This window comes from Prionailurus viverrinus, chromosome F2 (assembly GCF_022837055.1).
Source record: "Prionailurus viverrinus isolate Anna chromosome F2, UM_Priviv_1.0, whole genome shotgun sequence".
NCBI lineage: Eukaryota > Metazoa > Chordata > Mammalia > Carnivora > Felidae > Prionailurus > Prionailurus viverrinus.
In genome coordinates this window covers 58,510,164-58,534,211 of record NC_062578.1, presented here as the reverse complement: position 1 = coordinate 58,534,211, position 24,048 = coordinate 58,510,164, and the positions used below count along the sequence as shown (strand labels likewise).

General features: G+C 38.6%; 1 protein-coding gene and 1 long non-coding RNA gene across 3 annotated transcripts in view; one reads left to right on the top strand and one right to left on the bottom strand.

Moving 5' to 3' along the window:
* LOC125156733 (uncharacterized) overlaps positions 1-24,048 on the bottom strand; it is a 410,956-nt gene that overhangs the window by 210,223 nt on the left and 176,685 nt on the right. The window lies entirely within an intron of this gene.
* Positions 7,182-24,048, top strand: part of CSMD3 (CUB and Sushi multiple domains 3) — a 1,270,863-nt gene continuing 1,253,996 nt past the window's right edge. For both annotated transcript variants that reach the window (XM_047842282.1, XM_047842281.1), the window contains exon 1: positions 7,182-7,359. In XM_047842282.1, the coding sequence (XP_047698238.1) occupies positions 7,182-7,359 (178 nt within the window). The remainder of the gene's footprint in view (positions 7,360-24,048) is intronic.

The following is a 24,048-nucleotide window of genomic DNA, read 5'->3' as shown; positions in this document are numbered from 1 at the left end:
AAGTTGCTTAAAAATGTGCCACTGGAGGTTTGTTTGAAGTGACCAATCATTACGACCAACTAAAGAAAAAAACTGTAGGAAATATTGGCAAGGATTATTATTGTCTCCCAATTCCCACCTCTCCCTGCCGATTTCATCTTTCTGGCCTCATCTGCCATGACTTCTCTAAACATGTCAGGTAACCCAACTGACTAAATTCTAAATGTGCTCCTATATTCTCTAACTCGTCATGTTTCTGGAAAACAACAGCTCCACTAAAATTTTTGCTGTCAAACATCCCTGATGATTCCAGAATGGCTTAAATCTCTCTCCCTTATTTGAGATTTTCTACAGTTCTCCCAGTTATAAATAATCTCCCACCATTTTGTCATTTTATAGGCATCCCTCTTAAAGTGGTTCTGCTACACTGATATTCACTATTGTTACTTGAGAATATATTCTACCTCTTCGGTTACATGTAAGCTCCTTGAAAACAATGTGTAATTCTTGTTGTTGTTTTTTTCTTTTTTCTTGCAATAGGAGCTCAAAATGATTTCTTAAATAAATGAATGAGCACATAGATGAGAATGATACTTTCTACACAGAGAGCAAAGATGAAATTGATCCCCTTCCAGATGGGACAGATATTTGCACTTACAATCCAAATTGGATTCTGTGTAGCCAAACCAAAATCAGCTTCATTGATTTTCTTTCCTTTAGTGGCCAAAATGATCGTTTTAAGTCAAGGTCACTGTTATCTTCCTTTGAAGAAGGGATGCTTATATTATTTGGCTTCCTGCACTCTTATTCTGGGATATATTTCAACATTTGTTAATTTTAGATAAATTTGAAAAACCAGTGAAATAACAGAGTTGTTAGTGATCATTGGGAAGTTTAAACTTTGGATCAAATTATGCAGTAATGTATATTCATACTATTAACATGGTTCAGACACAAGCACATGTATACACATATATGGATTACAGACTTAAAATTTGTGAAACCTCCATCACTCTTATTATTAATGGTTCCTCTAGTTTAAGACATTATAAATATTTAGAAGAAAATAACTTCATAATTCTATTTACAAGAAGTTGATGAATTCTGCTTCATCGCCAGTCAAACCACTTCTCTGTCTTGTGAAAGGAAATTCTAGGCACAGATGACACATGCTTGCCTTCTACCTGTGGGCTGTTTTTTGTTTAGCTTGGGCTTCTAATATTGTTATTCAATACAATTTAAAAGCAAATACATGCACCTTTTCCAGAATTAACATTCAGTTGTAAAATTCTTTACTGCTAGTGTTTAGATTTCTCCGTAAAATTCCATAAAACTGATGTGGTTTTTTTTTATGTTTTTTTTCAACGTTTATTTATTTTTGGGACAGAGAGAGACAGAGCATGAACGGGGGAGAGGCAGAGAGAGAGGGAGACACAGAATCGGAAACAGACTCCAGGCTCTGAGCCATCAGCCCAGAGCCTGACGCGGGGCTCGAACTCATGGACCACGAGATCGTGACCTGGCTGAAGTCAGACGCTTAACCGACTGTGCCACCCAGGCGCCCCAAAACTGATGTTTAAGTAGATAAATGAAACAAAATAAAGAAGGTCTCATACATGCTACCTACCTACCTAATATGATAGACTAAAAAGCTGCAATAAAATGTATTAGTGGTTTTAAGATTTGAAAATATATATTTATCTCAAGAAATTATAATCAATTTTGAAGATTAGCAGAGAATAGGCAAATGATAATAAAGTCAGACTACTATATTTTTAAGAGATGATAATGAGTTAATTGGCAGATAACTTCAGGGTATGAAATCAAGTATGCATTGCATTTTGACAGTAATTTTGATAGATTTGGTATTTTTTTAAATATACACTTTTATGTTCTCTAAGTATTTATTTATTCTCAAGTTCATTTGAGGCTGATATCACGTAACTATTAGAGATAAAGAAATGATGATAAAAAAGATCTGCTACACTGGGAGTTGAGATTTATTCAAATTATGTCAGCAAAACAACTTTATTCCTTATGGAAAGAAGAGACCTGAATTATCCTGATTGTTCAGCAAAGACACTTTTTGCTTGACTTTTAATTTCTATCCCTTTATGCCGAGACAAGTTAAGTGATGTAAGGCCTATGGTTAGCAGGAGAGTGAAATTTACCCCAAGACAAACAGAAAGATCTTTAAAATTCTCTCCCATTTTTATCTTCTTTTCTTTTAGGACTACATGTCCCCCAGCTATTCACCATGGTTCTTTTCTTTCAGGAAAATGCGCTCATATAGCTTATATTTAACTATTTATATACTATATATTGCATTGCCTTTAGTTAGTATACACCACTTAAGAAAGTTTGAATATTAATGCACTAAATTTATTGCATATGTAACTCATGTTAAACAAGCTTTTTTTATGAAGTCAAAGTATGCTCTGTATGGATACACCAATAGATACTGCCTTCAGTTTTAAGGTTTTTCATTCTCTCACTCTTTAAAATTATTACCCTTATGTGACATAGAAACTTCAGTCTCTGACCTTCTTAATATGGCTAAAGCTTAAAAGACTGAAATACCCGTTAAGCCTCACTCTTATTGAAACTGAAAGAGGAGTCAGGACATAAGAGGAATGAATGCCTAGGAAGGCACACGTAGTTAACACTTCCAAGAGGCTCATCTCCACCTCTCAGGAATACCCCCTGATTAATAGCAGGACAGATACTTTTATCTACCTGATAATTTATATCCTTAAACATGATTGTTTAAAGACAAGTTATGTGATCATGAACATTAGATCTCTTTCTTTTCTCCTCACCCAAATAGGAACTATTGCAAATCGAGGAAATATATAGACTTGAATTAGAATTCCCTCATTATTCTAGAGTCAACATTTAAATTCAAATGTTTTATTTCCCAGGGGTTGGGGAGGTCACAGAGGATGAATCTGAGAATGGGCATTTACAGAAAAAAAAATGAGAAAATGAGTTCTTACTTTTCTCCTACTGTCTTGGCAATGCATTCTATATAAAAACTGCAAAAAAAAAAAAAGTAGGAAAAGGTCTGCTTGATTACTTGTAAATAATTAACAGTTTTATTTTACTCTAACTGGTTTGTTTTTACCCTGACAAAACCACAATTTGAATTTGAGCCTTTTCATTAAAAATTGTATCTCTACAATAAGAGAACATTCAAGTCTAACAGGCAGGAACATTTCTATAACAAAATAAATACTGCATTTAGAAAAAGATCCTCATGTAAACCTGTATATCTGTGATACAAATATAAATTTAAAAAACACTTTCTAAATTCATAACTTTGTCAAAGGTATAAATACTTCTTTTCCAAATTAAAGGGAACCTCTTACCAATTCTTTGTTGATTTCTCTCAGTGTACTTACTATGTCTTTATCGTTTTTGTGTGATGTTGCCCCTGTGATGCTAAAACAGAGTAAATACATACTGAGCACTGGTTTAATATGAAGCAATTTTTGAAAAGGTGCACATTTTCTGCCTTTTAAGTGACAACTAAACTCTGTTTCGAGATCAAACTTAGTTTTATTCCATGCGAATTTGGGGGGACTTGAAAAGGAATGCAGTGTAAAGAACCTGTCTATTTCTGATCTAAACTCTTTCTAAAAGCTCTCAAGGGTACTTAATCATTGTGATTGGCTTGATGATCCTTGCCAAGTCACTTTCTTCCTTAACTTGTATGTGAGAAGATCAATAGGCTGCAAGAAGTAAAAAAAAAAAAAAGTATATAAAGTATATGAAAGGGAAGGGATGGTGGTAGTAATTAACCAACAAGTATAAAAAATAAAAAAATAAGATTTTTATACATGTACACACATATGTTAAAAATTGATCACCTTTCAATTACTTTATAAATCTTTACTTTTCTATGAATATGCAGGTAAATTTATATAAAAATCATATTTTTGTTATTAGAGTATTTTAAAACAAGCATCTTTGGGTGCTAGCATAAGACAATACAGTGGGCAAACATGCTAATTCAGAAATTGGACATCACAGGTTCATATTTCATTTTAGTTATATTACTTCTCGCAAGGCAAGCTAATTAACTTTGTGTATCAGTTTCTTCACCTAGAAGAATGAGGATATTTGTAGTACTTGTCTCAGCAAGTTGTAACAAGATTGAATAAGATATGCCATGTGAACATAACACAATGTCGGGCATACAGTAAGCGCTTAATGCTTGTGATGATGCTAGCTATTTTTTAAATCTTCGTTTTCTAACAGTCTAAAACAAATCTATGTATAACTGTGCTGCTTTCCTACAGATTAGGTGAGATAAATGATTTCTTCCTCCCAAATTTAGACACTGTGTTTTTCCTTCTGGAGAAACTGAGGGACTTCTCCAGAATTTTGGCTGATGATACTGTTTCTGGAATACCTTTGGAAATGCTCTCTTGGAGAGGAGACTGCTTAGCAGGAAAGACAAGAGTGCAATCCAACACTAAGTGTATTGGATTAATATTATATTATCTTTGTTCATCATATAAAATATGATTTTCCATGTCTGGGAATCTGGAAAATGTCGGTAAAAAAAAAGTTTCATGATTTGTTGTGAGCCATAAAAACTGAAAACTATACTATTATTAAATGTTATGAGCTCTCAGATTAATCTTTTAACAATTTCACATTGACATGATATGCAGGATTCGTTTAGGAAAACATAATTGAATTATTGGAGTAGCATGTTTGAAAGTAAACATTAGAAATTGGTCTGTTCATGATGGTCTCTTCATGATGGTCCCATCGTCAAAGTTCATTTTTGCACAATAATTCTTGTTAAAATACTTCTTTTGAAAAAGAAAAGTTTTTTGTTGTTGTTGTTTTAAAGTCCTCCTGTCTGTTATATATAGCCACGTGTTCAAATAGATTACATGCACCCAAGATTTTTGTTTTCTTTTAATACAAAGTGTATTCAGCTGAGGTGATTAACCTCTGCACACTTGGTAAGAAGGGTTTTGTCAAGTGTTTCAATTAAGTTCCAAGGACTTGTTTGCACCTAACTCCTTGTTCAGTCCGGCAAAGGCACCAACAGCAGCAACAACCCTGACATCTTGACTAAAATCAATGTCAGCGCTGCCACCAAGGTGTCTAAACAAGCTAATGACGTTTTTAGCGTTGATCTTCCCAATCGCGGTCTAGTCTCAACCTTGTCGCCCACTCCCCTTCAAAATCTGCATATTTGGACCATAAAAGAAAGCACTGGTGGGAAGGAACAGTATGGGGACACACCGCCCTTAATCTACCTCTCCGAATTTAATGAGGTCAATTGGGCGTCTACAGCTTCTGCCTCTTGCTAAGGCTCCTCACCCAGAGGAGAAATCCCTGTCTAGTACACACACACACACACACACACACACAGACACACACACACATGCGCGCGCGCGCGCGTGCGCGGACACATGCATGCACACGCATATACACTACACAAACACATTTGGGAAAACACCCACGTATTAAAAAAAAAATCACACCTTCCCTCACCTTCCATACACACACACTCATACCCTTCACAACTGCGCACACAGGCACATACTCCTGGGAGAATCGTAGACCCACACAAAATGCTACGTACCCGGAGAGCTTAGAATCCTTCCTACGCCTGCAGATTGAACCCACTCAACACGCACCCCTATAGACATTCGCAGTGTGCCCACTTCCCGGAGCAGAATTCCCTCCACATGCAACAACCTTGCTCCCCTGAGCCGGCAATTTCACGTTGAGCCCAGGGACAAAAGCTGATCAAGGGTGATCTTGGAGTGTATGGGACGGGGGCATCACTTGTGGACAATGTGGAGGGATGAAAACTCAAATTGGGCAGTCCTCTTAACAATGCCCTGCAGATAGGTGCTGATCCCCTGATAGCCTTCAGCAAGCAAATGGAGCCAGGAACCGCTGCAAATATCTATTCCAGAACCAGTGCGGCAGCCCTACCCCCTCCTGAGATGGGATCAGATTCCAGAAAAGTCAGATTACCAGTCCGGCACCTAGTCTAAGGAACTTGCGGTTTGTTAGATCTGGGCCAGGATCAGACAAAAAAGACTAAGAAATCGGCACACAGGAGGCAAAACGCGCTGGTCTCAGGACACAGCTCCCCTATACCCTGGGAGGAAGCAAACAGGATCCCCTATAGATGGGAAAAGGGAGCCGGTACCTGAGCGATGGCCAGTAGATGGCGCAAGAACTCTTTCCTTGTGCAGTGTTAACCCTTGAATGGCGTGTGGAGCTTCCACGTCCAGATGTATAGATACATACATTGTGCGTTTTGAAAGAAACCTTCCATTTACATATTTGGGACTGATTCAGAATTAAGACAAATGAGTCTGTTCTAGATAACTACCACAGATAAAGTAGTTTAACTGCAGCACACATTAGCCCAAAAGCGGCTGGGGAGGATGAAAGGGCGAACTATTTGGGGAAATGACTGGCTCCCTCTCCACCTCACCCCCGCCCTAGTCACGGATGAAATCGGGTTACCGAACCATAGAAACCTGATTACGGGCTCACACGTAGGCATTTACATATGTAAATGCATGTGTGCAAATAAATTCTTCTCCGTGATCTTCTTTTTCAATTAAATCATGGGATAATAAATGCGAGACGCCTGCCTGAAATATACTGCGACTACAGTAGTAACACATGTCCCATTATAAGGACGTGGGCATCGATGGAGCCCGATTCGTTATCAGCATGGTTTCCCCAAAAGCAACACAGATCCTCCGATTAAAATATTCCTCAAACATGTTTCTGTATTCACAAGCTGCAATGGGGAGCTCACTAACATCATATTTCTCGGGCTGCTTTTACAGGCGGAATTGATCCATTCGGGGGGAAAAAGGAACCAAGCCCCTTAATTTCAAATATTGTGGGGAGTTTGTCAGAGAGCGGAGCTGGGCTTGAAGAAGCAGCTCACTAGTGGTTTCTGGTGGTTGCTATAACGAGCTAGAATTGAGGTAGATTTTGGTGGAGGGGAAAAAAAAGCACAGGAAAAGACAGAATCCAGAGTAGCAGAGACTTTGTGCCCCCGTTGGAGAGATGGTTGAGTCCTCGTCAAGGTTGCTGTGGTATCCCAGAAACACCATTCACTCCGAGCTGTGACCGCGCACCAACAACAGCAACAACTCCACTGCGCCGGGCTGAGGAGCAGGAATTAGGAGCTCGCGAATAATATGAAAGGGATCCGCAAAGGGGAAAGCCGAGCAAAGGAATCCAAACCCCGGGAGCCTGGCACCAGAAGATGCGCTAAATGTGGCCGCCTGGACTTCATCCTGATGAAGAAAATGGGGATTAAAAGTGGATTTACGTTTTGGAATCTCGTCTTTTTATTGACGGTGTCTTGTGTGAAAGGTAGGTCTGCTTTCGGGGGTCCCCCCAGTTGTGTATGTTGGTGAGCTGACTTGTCGCCGGAAAAAGGCTGGTAGCTTACTTTGCAATTTGCACCGATAAAATAATGATAATAATACTGAAGAAGGAGTTGATTCACAGCTCTCCCCCCCCCATAGGAAATGCATTTTGCTTGCCAGATTTGGCGTTCAATGCAGTGATTGAGCTTGTGCTCAATAAATATTCTTGCAGTATGCTCAAACGAATACGTGAGTTGGTTCGTATAGCCTCTAACTAGTGGATATCCAGGCAGAATTCCTCTGCAAGACTTTACTTGGTGGTGAGGATTACCTTGATTTCTGCTGAAACCAGTGGGGTTTGATGCCTGGGCTAGAATATTTATATTAAAGACACTCGTGCAAACGCTTTTTAACCCTTTCAGGGCGCAAAGTTACTGACATACCAGGAATGTGCTGTTAAATGCATTAGGGCACAGGGGTCTTCCAAGCATCCCCCTACTAACACAAATGTCTGAATGCATATGTGAATTATTACTACGTGGGCTCTTGTGCATTGATAAATGGTAGGGGAGCTTCCCTGGGTCCTGTGGTAGAGGACTGGCTTAAAATGAGGCTTTAAAAGGGTCTGAGACGCCACGAAGTGTAAGGATCCACCTTTGGGGATGAATGAAGGTAGGAGGAAAGTCATTAGCTGACGACCAAAAAGAAAATCCCCAGCAAGTCTCGGCGTTCAGACAGGTAGAGTGAGTGTCACATGCACAGACAAGGGGAGGGGGTGGGTGGGATGTAAAATGTATTCCTAAGCAGGAAAGCAAGGGACAGTCGGAATCATTGGAAGCAAAGCTGTCCTCGGGGAGAAAATAGATCCCCAGTTCTGTTCCACAACTTCTCCTGCACCCTGCCGCCCATTAATTGCTGCAAAGAATACTCAGGAGATGTTTATGACTCATGCCATCGTTTTTGAAAAATCACCTCCCCATACTCATGGCAGCTCGAATAGATGCGATGGATGTCGCTTTCAGTGAAGCTAGTTCCAAATCTCGGGTGTCTTGTGTGTCGGGGGTGGGTGGGGGTGGAGGGTGGGGGGTGGGGGGTGTTTTGGCCCAGGCGCACCACGGCTGTCAACACAAACTGGACGCTTCTTCCTTTGTAAAGGAGTGCCTCTCTGAACCGCAATCGGGCCGCGTCTCTATGAAACAGTTTATTGTCCAGCTTGCAGCTGGCTGTCCCCCCACAGAAGGCAGTCCATTTGCATTCAGTGGAAATGATAATTCATGTTTTGGGTGGAGGGAGTTGGAGGGGTTACCTCTCCTTCTATTAGGAGCAACCACGGGTGGCATGTCTCGAATTTTAATTTACATCCCTAAATGCCAGGAAGTCGCCTCCGGTGTCTGTGGCAGCAACTGTCTTGTAATCCCAACCTGCTCCTTAAAGCTTGATTCCCGCCCCCCCCCCCCCCCCGCCCTTTCCTGGAGCCTCCAGCGTAGCTCTAAGGCAAAACGCTTGTCCTCAGCGGCGTAACTACACTGCCTAGTGCACAAAACGTGTCTCGGGTTGCTTTTACAATGGGTTCGTTTCCGTCGCCGGCTCGACGTGCGAGGAGCCTCACATTTATGCTTAGTTCGTCTGCCACAGGGAGTCGGTGGTTCATGGATGGCCCTGGGGCTGACTGCTAGACGCGCGCTCCGCGTGGGGGAGGCGAAGGGAGGCAGCAGCAGGTCCAGGCACGAAAAAATGTTGGGGTGGCTCTTGCTAGAGGATGACCAGGGGTTAAGTGCGAGTTTTCATGTGATACCTGTTGAGCGAAAACACATTCGAGGGGCAGATGGGGGGAGGGAGTCTCCGAAGCAGGGCGAGCACGCCAGCCTGACAAACACCGAACCGCGCAGCCTGCAATTACCGCCCGGCTGCCCGCACCTACCGTATTTTCTGAATAAGACGCGCCACTGAAAGGAAGGGCGCGTTAATTTGGTTTAAATGGCACTGGAAACAGGACCCCTCTCCTCTCCTCACAGCTCCTGGACTTTGGACTGAGATCACTGGTCTCCACTTGAGTATATTCCAGTTTGAGGGGCATTTGAGAAGGAGTGTGTCACACTCTGCTTTGGTCCCGTTCAAAACCAATTTTTTTTTTTTTTTTGGAACTTAGATAACATTTAATGGTAATAAGATTCTTCTTTGCCACTTACCTGCCACTCGGCAGATTTCCCCTATGTTTTACAACTTGGAACGCTGTCCTCAAATTCTGAGAAACAAACTTACATGGGCTGTATGCTTTAGACCTGTTCCCTAGCGGCGGGTGGTGCCTATCTTAACAGTTGCTTATCCTCCCCTTTCCCCTCTTCTTATTTTATTCTAATTTCACTTCAGTGAAAGGCTTTCCTCAAGGCTTTCCTAAAACCGTGATTCCTGAAATCGCTTAAATGGTGTTCCCCCCAACGTCTATGCCCCAGTTTGTTTTCCACGCTGTTTCTTCTGGACGCTCAGGCCCACGGGAAAGCTCAGAACGGGGAGGCGTTTTAAGGGCTTTGCAGGTCCTATTCCAGGATAGCAGGAGTGTTCAGGAAGTCCGAGGTGCGCGGTTTTCCACGCGAAAAGCTCATGCCACAAGAATTCCACCTTCTGCCCATACTTTTCATCACTTCGTATCTCACCTCTGCCTGCAAACAGCGACAAAGAGGCTCAGTGGGAGGAAACGCCTCAGAGCAGAAGACAAAGTGGCCTTCTGTGGTAGGCCTGAACCGCTCCTATGGGGTTGAAATGACAGCCAGCCTTATCTGGCCATTTTATCTCCACTGTCAGGATCTCAAATAAAAGGTGGCCGACGGAGGACACTAAATTGGGGTGGGGAGCTGCTTAGACCCGATGCATGCCTATTTTAGGCTGTAACACACACACGCACATGCACGCTCGCGCGCAGTCAGGCAGAGGTTTCCGAAATGCAGCCTGCAGCTGCAGCTGCAGCGTGTCTGTTGAGGTTTCACTCAGATAGAAACTGTGAATCTCCTAGTCGTGCTGAAACGTCCCGCCCACGTAAGCAGACACTCGGGGCCACTTTCCCACGCTCCGTCTCGGGGGATCACGCAACCCTAGCAAAAGGTACCACGCAAAGGTGCAGGAACCGTAGGAAGGTACCGGAAGGCACTGACCTCGGACGACAGGTGGGCTCAGGCCAGTGCGCTGCGTTCCACGCCCTGCGTCAGGGCGTACTTCCAGGGCCTCTGGCAGGCCCCGGACTTCGAGAAGGATCCACGTTTCTGCGTGCTCTGGGATTCCAAGGAGATATTACTCCCGTCACAGAGCTCCTTCTGGAAGAGCGTTTTTCACACCCTCTTCAGCGAACTCAGAAGTACTTTTCACGGAAGCCAGGGTGGCTGAGCCCCGAGGGAAGTCTCAGACCCTTGCGTGTCTTCGGGGACTGATAGCCTCGATACCCTCACTCCTCACCCTCGAGGCAATAGTGAGACCAGGCAGAAAATGTCCTGTCTTGAGGGGGCTTTTCAAAAGGGGGTGGAGTGAGTGAAAGACCTCACCGAACAATAATAACAGCAACCACCCACCCCACCCCTCCATCGCAGCCATCAAAACCCTTCCCTTTAGTTTGGCACGTTTGAGTCATGTGCTGGGAAGTAATATTTTGTGTTCGAGTTAGGGGTCCCGCTGCAGTTTGACCGGGTATCCTTCAGTCTTGTTCTTTGGGAATACTTAATTTCTTCTAGAAGGGCAGACTCCATGAAATTTCAAAGAACCATCAGAGGTTGAAACTGAGCGCCTCACTTGGCCTTGGTGCGTGCCTGTGTATTGTTGGGAGGAGGAGATCCACCTGGATTGACACCAACGGGCCTTCGGGAAGCCTCGGGAGCGTGTGGGCGCGTGGGTGTGGGTGTCCGAGGCGGAAATGCGTGGCAGGTAACAGTGCGTTTATATTCTCCGAACCCTAGATGGTGGTGCTCTGGACACCGCTGTCGCGCTCTCCGGTGGGGGCACCGAGAAAACTCCCTTTCCCCAAGCTGACCGCATTGCTCCCCTCACTCAAATTCTCCAGTGACAGGCGCCTAGGGAGTTCGAAAAACTCACTCTGAGAGCAAGTAAACGGCCTGCTGCCCTTTTAGGATCCCTTCATCCCCACCCCAGCTCTCCGGCTGGGGGGAAAGGGAAACAGGAGATAGTCCTGTTCAGGGTTCAGGAGGCACAAGGGTTTAGTTGGAACCTAGGGGAAAAGGCAGAAATGAAACAGCATGGGGTCATCCAAGTCGCCGTGTGGTCCTCTCCCAGCGCCGCTGGAATGGCCAGCTCAGGGCTAAAAGCTGGAGGCTCAAGGGGGTTGCAGCACATTGCAGAATAACAATGAAGCAGGACGACTGAAGAAAGATGGGCTCAGGCATCAGGCGAATTCCCTTCCCCATGAACACGTCGCCTTTGGGGAGGTTTGACACCACCTACTTGCTAAGCCAACACAATTTGCCGCCCAGAAAAGGGTTGAGCAGCTCCCAGAATTCTGAGCTGAACTTCCCCCTGGACAGTTACCTCCTAGAAATTGTTCTGAAAGGTCATTTTGCAGCACCGTGTTTTCCGGAATCTTCCGGTGTTGGGGGACTGGCGAGGGGCTGAGGGGAAGGCTGCATGAAGCCAGTGTAAGAAATGTGTGTGAGCAGAAATAATTCAGGAGCAGGTTTCAGCCCCTTGCAAACTTAATGCCAGCTCTTTTGAGATCCTTCAAGGAATAAAGGCGTGGAATTACTCAATAAAGTACCCTAGGAGCACAGACTTAGTTGCAGGAGTTGTTCTTACTCTTCATGATATTAATTAGCCTTACTATTTGTGGGACAGTGGAATAGAATCTGGGGTATACATGTCTTTTCCTTGAACACACAGTTTAGTATCTAAGGAAACATGAAATAATAAAGCAACAGCAAATGGCATCTATACATGATTCTAAATGCAGTAAAACTCAATCACAAGTGGGATATAGAAGAGGTAGAGCAATTACTAATGTCTTTGTACCTATGTGGGAACCTTCCAATGCAATGTATTTGCCTAAGATCTCAAATACAAATACCTGAAAGATACTAAACTGAACTTTAGTGGTCTCCGACTTATTTCTTGTGTACCAAAAAATGACTTCCTTCTACTTAATATCAGGGTCTCCAGAAATGGCTTCAATGTTTTGTCCACTTTGAAAAATTACTGGAAGGCACCCAACAAGGTGTCTACTAAGGAACCTGTTACTTTAGATTACTTTAGGCAACATGACTGTTTGAGAAAATATGCCATTTTGTACTTTAAAGTCCAGTGTTTGAAAGATTAGAAGTAAAACGATTATAAAAGAAATTAGCAAAAATGTGTAGGATTAAGAAAATGTGTGAGATACAAATAAAACTTGAGGCCATTTTGTTTATAGATCCATTTAAACATAGCTTCCCTTTGTACCTCTTTCTTCTCTTACCTTTACTCATAGGACAGTGTAGTTTATGGACACAGTGGCAGTTCTGATTTGAATTCTGGATGGGGTCTATTAAGGATGTTAGGACAGACATGACTGTTACCAAATTCATCTTTTCTCTTAGAGTGAGCAGGTGGGTGATGCATGTTATTTTCCAAAGAGATCAATTTTCATGTCTACAAGATTTTCTCAGAACCGGGCCTCTTATAATGCTCTCATTCTCATCAGGAATATCACTTCTACAAATGTCACTGAGAAAAATCAATTTGTTGAATACCTTCCAGTATTCAGGGGTCTCACGGCTGATGGTCATCCTTTGGTCTCTCAAACTTCCAATCTTGTAGCCATCAAATGAATTTCATGCCATCAAGTCCTTTGCTAAGCTATTGCTTGGTGCTGGTTGAAGCTTCCAAGGAGTAGTATTTTCTGTATAATCATGGCCTATTGACAACAACCCTATCTGAAATCTCCTCTAAAAAAAGTCTACAACATTAGAGTCATACAGCTTATAGTTGAATTATATCAGTGGTAATCACGTGGTATTAGATATCACAATGTTATTCTATCAGTTTTTAAATACTTGCACTGCAGTGATTTTCAAAGTGTTCCTGAACAAATAACATCAGTATCCTCTGAAAACTTGTTAGGTGCCCACCTAACTTCTCAGGTGCCCACCCTAGGCCCTGAGACAGATACCCTGGTAGGTGGGCACAGACATTAGTGTTTTTAATAAGTCATCCAGATAATTCTGATATGCTCTATGGTTTGAGACCCACTACAATAAAGAGCAAGAGTTCTCGAGCTATGAGACCTAACGTCAAATAATAATTTTGCCAAGCAGTTATGTTTGCACTAGCAACTCAACTTTCCTAAACTCAGTTCCATTATCTACACACACACACACACACACACACACACACACACACACCCCCAAAGGAGTTTGTGCCATATCAGCAGGTCTATACGGAAAGGGAGATTATATATTTAACATATATGGTATCTGACACTGGTAGCTATCATTAGTATTATTCAAATGCACATTCATGTGCAAAGCCAGTGTGAATTCCCTCATACTTCAACCCTAACTTGTAGTCCTAACTTGTACATAGCAGCAAATAAAAAAATGTGGCATCTTCTTACTAGCTATTATTTCACGTTGGCCATATTCCCAGTCTATTATACACTGGAGAAATACTTTGAAACTTCTGCTTATCATACTTAATACAGTTACTTCAGGACCTAGCACTATGTAACAGGGGCAGACCCATAGCTTAAAAAAGTTACCCCTGTTCCTGGGCTAATCCCATTCCCTACATAGGAACTTTAATATCAATTGATTAATAATACCTACTGAACTTGATGATTCATCTTGTCACAAATTGTGATATTTTACAGGGCTGGGCAAGTTCTTAAATATAACTAGTTAACTGCTCTTATTTTATCCAGGAAATGCACATGCCTAAAAAGGGTAAGTGATTTTTACTAGGTAAGAAAGTTCACTAGCTCTAGAACTGAGACAAGACCATCTGGCATTCAAGTTCATGTTCAACTCTCTTTCTACTATATCTTCTCAGTTTTAACAGAGTTTGCTTAGATGACCTCAATGGAGACGATCACAAAGGTTAATATTTATGTACCATGTATCAATCAGTACCATATAAAAATATTAGTGATTATATAATATATATACATATAATATATATGTTTTGTTATAATTTTTAGAAATTGTTAACCACTTGTTTTGCAGGTGAAAAAACGAAACAATTTTTGAATGAAAATATTTTCTGAGGCTGATATAATATGTACATCAGAGAAATAACTAGTCATATCTTCAATAAAATCTATACAAGTCTTACAAGTCTATAAAAATAAAATCAGTGTATTGTTTTTTTATGTCTCATAAAGAACTTTAAGCAATAGTATTTAAAATTAAATTCTTATTTATTTCTTATAATCTAGACACAACTTCTTTTTTTTTCCTTTTCTTTTCTTTTTTTATTTTTATTTTTATTTTTATTTATTTTTTTTTTTTTCTGAAATTTATTGACAAATTGGTTTCCATACAACACCCAGTGCTCATCCCAAAAGATGCCCTCCTCAATACCCATCACCCACCCTCTCCTCCCTCCCACCCCCCATCAACCCTCAGTTTGTTCTCAGTTTTTAACAGTCTCTTATGCTTTGGCTCTCTCCCATTCTAACCTCTTTTTTTTTTTTCCTTCCCCTCCCCCATGGGTTCCTGTGAAGTTTCTCAGGATCCACATAAGAGTGAAACCATATGGTATCTGTCTTTCTCTGTATGGCTTATTTCACTTAGCATCACACTCTCCAGTTCCATCCATGTTGCTACAAAAGGCCATATTTCATTTTTTCTCATTGCCACGTAATATTCCATTGTGTATATAAACCACAATTTCTTTATCCATTCATCAGTTGATGGACATTTAGGCTCTTTCCATAATTTGGCTATTGTTGAGAGTGCTGCTATGAACATTGGGGTACAAGTGGCCCTATGCATCAGTGCTCCTGTATCCCTTGGATAAATTCCTAGCAGTGCTATTGCTGGGTCTTAGGGTAGGTCTATTTTTTATTTATAAGCTTTTCAATGTAGAAAATCTATTCTGAATTTATTCTCATGTTTTAATTATGTTTAAGCCACATTAGCATAAAATTTATGCAGTCCCTCTCATCTGCACTTACATCACAGATTTCTCTCAGGTGATCTATTTAAGACAATGGTGTCGTTCAAAACAGTACCATATAAATAATAGTACACTTGAGAAGTATTAATAGTATAAGAACAATTGATAATGTTAGAGATTATCTTCAATTTTAGTGATATATGAAATATTTAAACTCTAAGATATGAGTAAATTTTCCAAAATAATGAATACTACTAAATTTGAGGTGTTTAAATGTTCAGAAAGTGACTGAAAGATATAAAAAGTAATGAGTGATTCTCTTCAAAACCAAGTTTTGAATGTTCAAAGTTACAACTTCCTTTGTGTTACGTTAGCAGATTTTAAAGGAGTATTTATGATTATATAGTTTTAATGATAAAGTTTTTTTTAACTATGACATGTTTTAAAATACGGTTGGATACCACTTTGAAAGGAAATTTATAAATGGAAAAATTCTGCAGAAATGGATTTAATAAATCTCAAAAATCTAGGACTATGCTATACTTTTCCACTAGACTAAATCCATCAGATTGACTCCATCATGCTGAGAGGTGCTTCCTATAGAGACAGGACATAAGACACTGTTATGTTTGGGGAAATATTACCAAGATAGCACTCTTTGTTTTATCTTTTTTTTTAATGTAGAAATCTCTGTTAAAGTATATTGTTTACATTTTAAACAGTGGTTCTCTACCTCATTTTCCTGCTTTGAATTCTAAAAAGCATCTTGCTAGATGGCTGTTATCTCCTATGTACAGATTATTATCTCCATCTACAAATTATCCACATTTCCTGAAGCCAGAGATGTACAATGACTTTCCATGAGCATAAGGTTAGCTAGTTGTTGAGTGAAATCTGAAATGAGAAGGCATTCAGAAACTCATCAACGTATTAAAAGTTGAAACTATAAGTGACTAGCTTACTAATTAAACTTCATTCTTAGGAAAAACCTGAGACCTTGAGAATTTAATTTAAAAGAAAGGCTAAAATTAATATTCAGTATATACATACATACTAGGTATGTAAACCTATATAATCTCACAGTTACATAATGCATAAATTCTGTATTAAAATCTTCAACATTTTTTCCTTAAGTTGCCTAAAATTATTCTTTTAATGATCCTGTATGACAGATGTGAAAGATACTTTGAGTTTTATAAGCAATAGTAAGTGAAGGAAATGAACAATAATACACAAGTATGTCACTATAAGATAGATGTAAAACTATTTGGTGCATTAAATACACACACACACACACACACACACACACACACACACACACACACATACCCAAAATTTATAATCCTTGGATCCTAACCCAATACTCTTGAGTAAAACATAAAATTTATGAATGTAGATGATTTTATGAACTTCACAAATAATATTTGGATGTAAAATTGTTTACGAATTGTATTGTAAACCATGGCAAATAAATTTGTTCCATTTGGTACCTTAATCTTCCATTCAGTTCTATAGAATTTTAATGATGTGAAAGTTCTTGTATGTAGTCTAGTGTCTAATATTCAGGGAATGTGCATCAGATTTATTTGTCAGGGCAAAGGAATACACATTAAAAAATCATATCTAAGCTCTATCCACATAGTCTACTTCATTCCATCATTAGATCCTAACTAAATGTACGAGCATAGCTACATAAAGAAGAGACAGGTCAGAGCAATGAAGTGACTTGCCAAGATTTAGAGTGTATAAAACAGTCTTTAAATTCCCTATCAGTGCCTCGTGGTGGCTCAGGCAGTTAAGCACCCACCTCATGATATCAGCTCAGGTCGTGATCTCCAGATGGTGAAATTGAGCCAGGCTTCAGGCTCTATGCTGACTGCGTGGAGCCTGCTTGGGATTCTCTCTCTCTCTCTCTCTCTCTCTCTCTCTCTCTCTCTCTCTCTGCCCCTCCCTAATTGCACATGCTCATGTGGTCTCTCTCTCTTTCTCTAAATGAATGAATGAATGAATGAATGAATGAATGAATAAATAAATTCCCTGTCCAGTACATGTTTCTCTTCACATAATCCTAATTGGTTTATGGGAATAAATATCCCTAAGAGGAAAGACCACTCTCTAACCGAAATCATGACCAGATCTAAGCAGTACTTCCTGAAGTAATCATGTAGAGAGACACAGAGACCTAAATGAAATAATATTGGTGAGAAACATCATTCCATTTAAAGATTAACGTAGAAATTAAATAGGGGCACTGAAATATACACCATCATCTACAAAAGAAAAACATACACCTAAGTATGTAGTAAACTATACTCAAGTACTCAAAATTAATGTTACCTTTTTTGTGAAGGTGATAAAATTTATTTTTATATGTAACAAAAATACTTTTGTCCTTTGTGAACTTTGGCTCTTCCAATATAAACTAGCCTTTTTCTTACTTACATTATGAAAATTTTCTTTGTTGATATACTTTTAGAAACCTCATTTTAAACCATGTTTTTACTTTTAAAGCTCAGGTATCTTAAAAATACCTTCATTATGGATTATTCATAGAGTAAGCTTATTACATTGGATACCTTTTAATGGAATATCCTTATTTAAAATAATTTTGTATATTACAACAGCTAGATGTAGATTTCTCCGAAGTTGGCAAAAGTCAGGGATAAAAGTACACCTAAAATGCGTCTCCTACTCTCTTGCCTAAAATTATGCATTCCCAAATTTTATTTAATGTTGGAAATTGACTATCAACCAATTTCTCCATTTTAAAATTGATTATATTATAATAATTCACTTCAGCTTATTGAAATTTTAAGTTACAAACTGACATTTTTTTTCTTGATCCTGGTGATGGGAAGGGGAAACTGATAATTAAAATTCCTTTTCTTGGGCTTGTTCACATTCCCATTAGCCCCTTGTTTCTCTTTCACAGTTACTTAATAAAATTATCAGCTCTGTTTTATTGTTTTATATTATTCTAATTTCTCAAATATTAGCTTTCTAGAGGGACATATCTTTTACTTTTTGTTTGCTTATTTACACTATGAGTACTGTCTGATTTCAAAGAAACCTGTAGAAAAAAAAAACGTTAATTTCATTTCCTCTTACAATACCTTAATGGGCACCTGAGATCTACCAACCAGTCAATAATGTAAACATATACTTTTAAGTTGTATTTTATCATGAGTGTGTTAATATAGAGAAGTGAATATGAATCTAGGCTGTTGTTATTCTACTAAAACATAGTAAGATACTGTTAAAAGACTTCAACTTCAGGTAATTTGTAAGTTTTAGAAATGACTTTAGTTTTAATATACAAAGTAGATTTCCATATATAGGAATGACTCTTTCAAATCTGTTATTGGAGGTGTAATTTGAATTTTCCCCCAAATGTTTGTAATGTATTTATGCTGATCTAACTGCATGTTCTAATATTGAACTCTGTGTTGCTAAAAGCTGCATTTGCAAGATAATGGATCAAAGTTAGGAGACGAGGCAGAATAAATACAATTAAATCTCTTGGAGATGAAACGTGCTACCTTGGATTTATTGGCTCCGTGCTCCAACTGACTGAACTATATAGTCTAGACAAAATATTTACTCAGCGTTCACATATATGGAGAAACTCCGAGTTAAGGTTTTTTGGCTGATGTCTAAATCAAAACAGCTGAACTGATTCAAATGTTTTGTGTAAACAAATTTGCATCCATGCTGCTAATTTGTGTGCCAACTTACAGCTTCATAGTTTCTAAGATGATGGAGATGATAAACCCTCTTAAATAAAGTTTGCAACAGAAATGTTGACAGGCCTATGGTTGCCTGTATTGAGTTCATGTCCAATGGTTTCTTCATGGCTTTCAAAGAAAAATTTTCATCTATAAATCCAACTAGTACTTGATTGCTCTTTTATCTGTTAAATCTTTCCAGAGGAGGTCACGGAGAAACTCTTAAAATCAATTTTCTAGCAACGTTCCAGGAAATTTTTAATACCTATGTTAGTTTGGCAGTGTTCATTAATATATTAATAGATGAAAATCAGAAGTGACATTTTGAACTTAATTTTTAAATATTGCCAATATGCAAGTCCTTAGAAATTAACCGTTTTTCAATATGTTGAAGATTACTACTTATTTTACCTGTTCTTGCATAGATTATTGAAATCTCCCTATTTTAGAAAAACTATATTCTAATTATGTAATTCCTTCAAAAGCAAAATTCTCAGAAGCCTCGAAAGCCATTGGAAGATGTTAGACATATTAGGTTATATCTTGTGCTGTTTCACGTAAATATTACCCAAAATGTTTGCATCATTTTCTTTGGTCTAAAGTTCAGTTTGGTTTAGTAAGCCTTTTGTTAGAACAGTATTATTTTGAATTAAATACTCTAGCCTTGACACAGTTTAATTTAGGAGTTGTGAAAGAGACTGAGGTCAGTAGATTTCATATTCACAGAAATAATCAGTAGTGCATTTATCAGTTCCGGGACTCAGTAATACATTCCTTCACCGATCAATCATTTATTGAGGGCCAATATGTGTCAATATGTTTAGGATACAGAGATGAAGATCCAGTCACTACCCTAAAACAAGACACTCTATGTTGAAGTAGGTTTCCTGTGAACATAACAGCAAAACAATCTAGTTATTGTAAAATTGTTTAGCTCTTCAATGGGATTCTCTTATAATAAAATATCAATATGTTCATACCACCTTTATTTATTTATCCTACATATTAAATCTTTATCCTATCACAGGTGAGTATTAACATCCTACACACATTGAAACTTCCCAATGGAAACTTCCCATTCTGTGATCTAATCTAATGTAATTTTGCCTTGTAAATTTCAATTTAAAATGTTTATTGACTCCTATCTGTTCAGCCAACTGATATTAACTAGTTTATCCAGTATCAATGAAGATCTCACGTTTTTTTCTATAACAGTATTTGTAGAGAGATTTTGTGATCAGCAAATTGTTCTTACCCATTTTTTCCCTGTTAGTTCCTGCCTCAGAACTCCTCACTGGCTTGTTAAATCTTTCAAATTAAAAAAAAATGTTTTATTTATTTTTGAGACAGAGAGAGAGGGAGAGAGAGTGAACGAGTGGGGGAGGGGCAGAGAGAGAAGGAGACACAGAATCTAAAGCAGGCTCCAGGCTCTGAACTGTCAGCACAGAGGCCAATGTGGGGCTTGAACTCAAGAACCATGAGATCATGACCTGAGCTGAAGTCAGACACTTGAAGGACTGAGGACTGAGCTACCCAGGTGCCTGGATGCTTTTCAAATCTAAATTCAAATCTCTGCCCCTTCATTTAGTGATGCGCAAAAATAAGCCTTGAGCCAAGGTCAACACATGCAAAGGGAAAAACAAATAATTACATATAAATATAACAGATTCTATCATAGTTTTCTGTTTCTTATTTTTTGTCTTATTGGAGACCTATGTAAGCAGATTGTTTTTTGCATTGCTCTGTTTTCAATTTGTGATTTAAAGAGCAATAGAAGGATGTATTGATAGTTTGGTAAGAAATACTGGCATTGGAAAATACCAATTTTGCTACATAGGAGTTAAGTAGAATGATCTATCTTTACAAGGGTAGAACATTCTCTAAATTTGATCTTGTATTTTACATTTTCCTCACCACCCCCCGAATTCAAACTTTGATGAGTCATATTATTTTAACGTTTGCACAAACATTGTGCTTCGTGATTGCCATCTCCCTCTCCATTTTCACATTCCAGAAACCTCACTTTTTTTGTCATCTAATGAAGATTTAATGTGTATGAAACCAGATTTCATGTTTATTAATACAACACATATAAAGGGTTTTTTCTATTTCTATGCTTCAAAATGTTGACTATTAATGAAAGATCAAAACCAAGCATTTCATTAAGTATGCAAATTGCTATCTACTGTGCTTGCTTAGATTACTTCAGCGAAAAAAGTAAATCTAGAAGCTTGAGATAAAACAGCTTTGGGTAACGTGAATTGTTTTATTTAACTTGGTACAACTAAAAGAGGGAATAATGTGAACCCCATTGAATTTCTAACACTCTCCACAATACATAACATTAGCTTCATTTATTAAGATCCCATACTAATGCATGGGAGTTAATTTGCAGGATATGCTGATCTGGTTCCACCAACACCTCAAAACCCACATCTAAGCTCCTTCCTTTCTTTGATATAACAAAGAAGAAAGCAGTCCTTTTAGATTTCACAAAGCTTTATTATACAAAGGACCCTGCACCGCCTTTCTATTCATTTTGTTTTTCCTTCTTAAGTTCCAACTCTTTTTTTCTTTCAAAGTATTAATGATAATTTACATATAACAACTGTGTCATAACATGGACTGTTTGTTCAAGATGCAAGGGGGAGGTTTTCATGCTGGCTTGTTTATTGTCAGTACACAAGAAAATCTGAGAAGCCACCTATAAGACATATACCAAGCCTTCATGATAACTATGAAAATGGCTACAGTTAGTTGAGATCAGAGTTTGAAACAAGTATCTGCTAATTCAGCTAGTACTGAGAAGGGTGTTTGGTTCAAAGATGCAACCATTGCACACACTTCAAGTATTCTCTAAACCCCAAATTAAACACAATGAACAAAATTGTGTTAATAGTGTGGATAAACGCAGGGTAAAATAAGAAGTATATGCATTTTTAGTAATTATATCTTTAAGCAAAAATATTCACAATTTATGAATTCTTTCTTCTGTACTTCGTTTCAATTTTTATAACAGTCCATTTTACATGTGAAAACACTTCCCACTGTAGGGTAAGTCATTAGGTGTTTCTATTTTTTTAAGTAAAGTTTGTAGTCTTTTTTTTTTAAGTTTATTTATTTTGAGAGAGCATGGTGGGGAGGGGCAGAGAGAGAGGAATAGTGAGAGAGAGTCCCAAGCAGGCTCCAAGCTCTGAGCTGTCAGCACAGAGCCCAACGTGGGGCTCAAACTCATGAACCGCGAGATCATGACCTGAGCCGAGATCAAGAGTTGGATGCTTAACTAACAGAGCCACCCAGGTGTTCCTAGGTGTTTCTATTTTATCTGATTCTTCACTTCCTTTCTCATCTTCATGGCAGGAAAAGAAACTGAAATTCCTGGTCCACTACTGTAGACTGTGAGTGCCTCTCATTTAAGCATCTCTATTTGGAGTGTTTGATAGACTTAGCTCCTTTTTAAATTTGAGGAAACAATTTAGGAAGAGGAAATTAGCTCACTTGTGGAGAAAAATCGGGTCCAAACCCTGACCACTCAACTCCAAACCTTGCCTGCTCTTTTCATCACACCAAACAGGATTTCATCCACTTTGAGGATAAAAAAAATTCTGAGATTGAGATGAATTCTGAATTCTTTCACATGGATAAGGTTATTTCTTTTCTGGAGTGACTACTTCTGAACATAGAACAATTTATTTTACATGCTTCAAGATGAAGGGAAGGCAACAGAAACAGGAGAAGTCAGGGGTAACAATTTAGAAAGGTCAGGCTGGTTATGTTGCCGGAGGGACAGTGCTCATGTTAGCGTTTGGACATGCTTTGTTGAATCCTTTATTAAGTTATAGTTTGTTGTTAGAATGGAAAAAATATGTATTGTGGAAAAAACTTAGGTGTTATGATACCATAGTTAGGTATTGTATTTAATGTTCCTCGATAATTGGGTTTTTTTGTTTTGTTTTGTTTTGCTTTTGCTTTTCTTTTTACAAATTAAAATAGAAGGGAACCTTAACTGTAATGTGTGTTTAAGGTCTCATTTCACATTTACTTTTATTCTTTATATTCAGTAACTCAGACCTCATGGAAAACTTTGTGAACTTATTTATTAAAATGTAAAAGAAATAAATGTTTCTTTAAATCATGACACATTGTATTAAAAAGAATACTTCAAAAAATCTTAAATTACCTACCACAGAATCTCCATAACTAACTTAGTTCCTTATAAACAGAGTAGCACTCAATAAACATTTGGGGACTTGAATTGGATTATAGTTAATTGAATTCATTAATTTAGTTTAGGTCCAATCTGTACTCAGAAAAATCAATCTATATTGCCCAAATCTTTCAGCTGTTATATACTTCACGTTTCTCACTCTGTTAATGGTGGCTACAGATACCTAGGAAATAACATAATTTATTTAAAAAAAAAGTATAGCTATTCAGTATGTAAAAGTATGAGTCACCTTTGCTACTTTTACTTTTGAATATATAATTGTTTCTTTTACTTGAACAATGTGCATTAAAGTTCCTAACCTCAAAATATCAATATCACTCTCTCCATTATCATTACAGTAAGAATCCAAGAAATGTACTGAGCCCTGATAAATTACCCTTGCTATTAGAAAGAACTGTTCATTATGAGGTACTTTCAGAACATATTTTCAAGTAATGCTCAATATATTGGGGAGTAAATGAAGTTTGGAAACACTTATTATAATTCTCAGTCTCTAATTTGATAGAATAGAAGGTGGATTCTAATCCCAGCTACATGCTTACTGGTCAGGTGACTTTTGGTGCTATGTTTCCTTTAGGCTCAATTTCTTTACCTCTTACATTCTCTGTAAACTTCATATAATCTTGACACCAAATTGATCAGTATGAGTAAACAC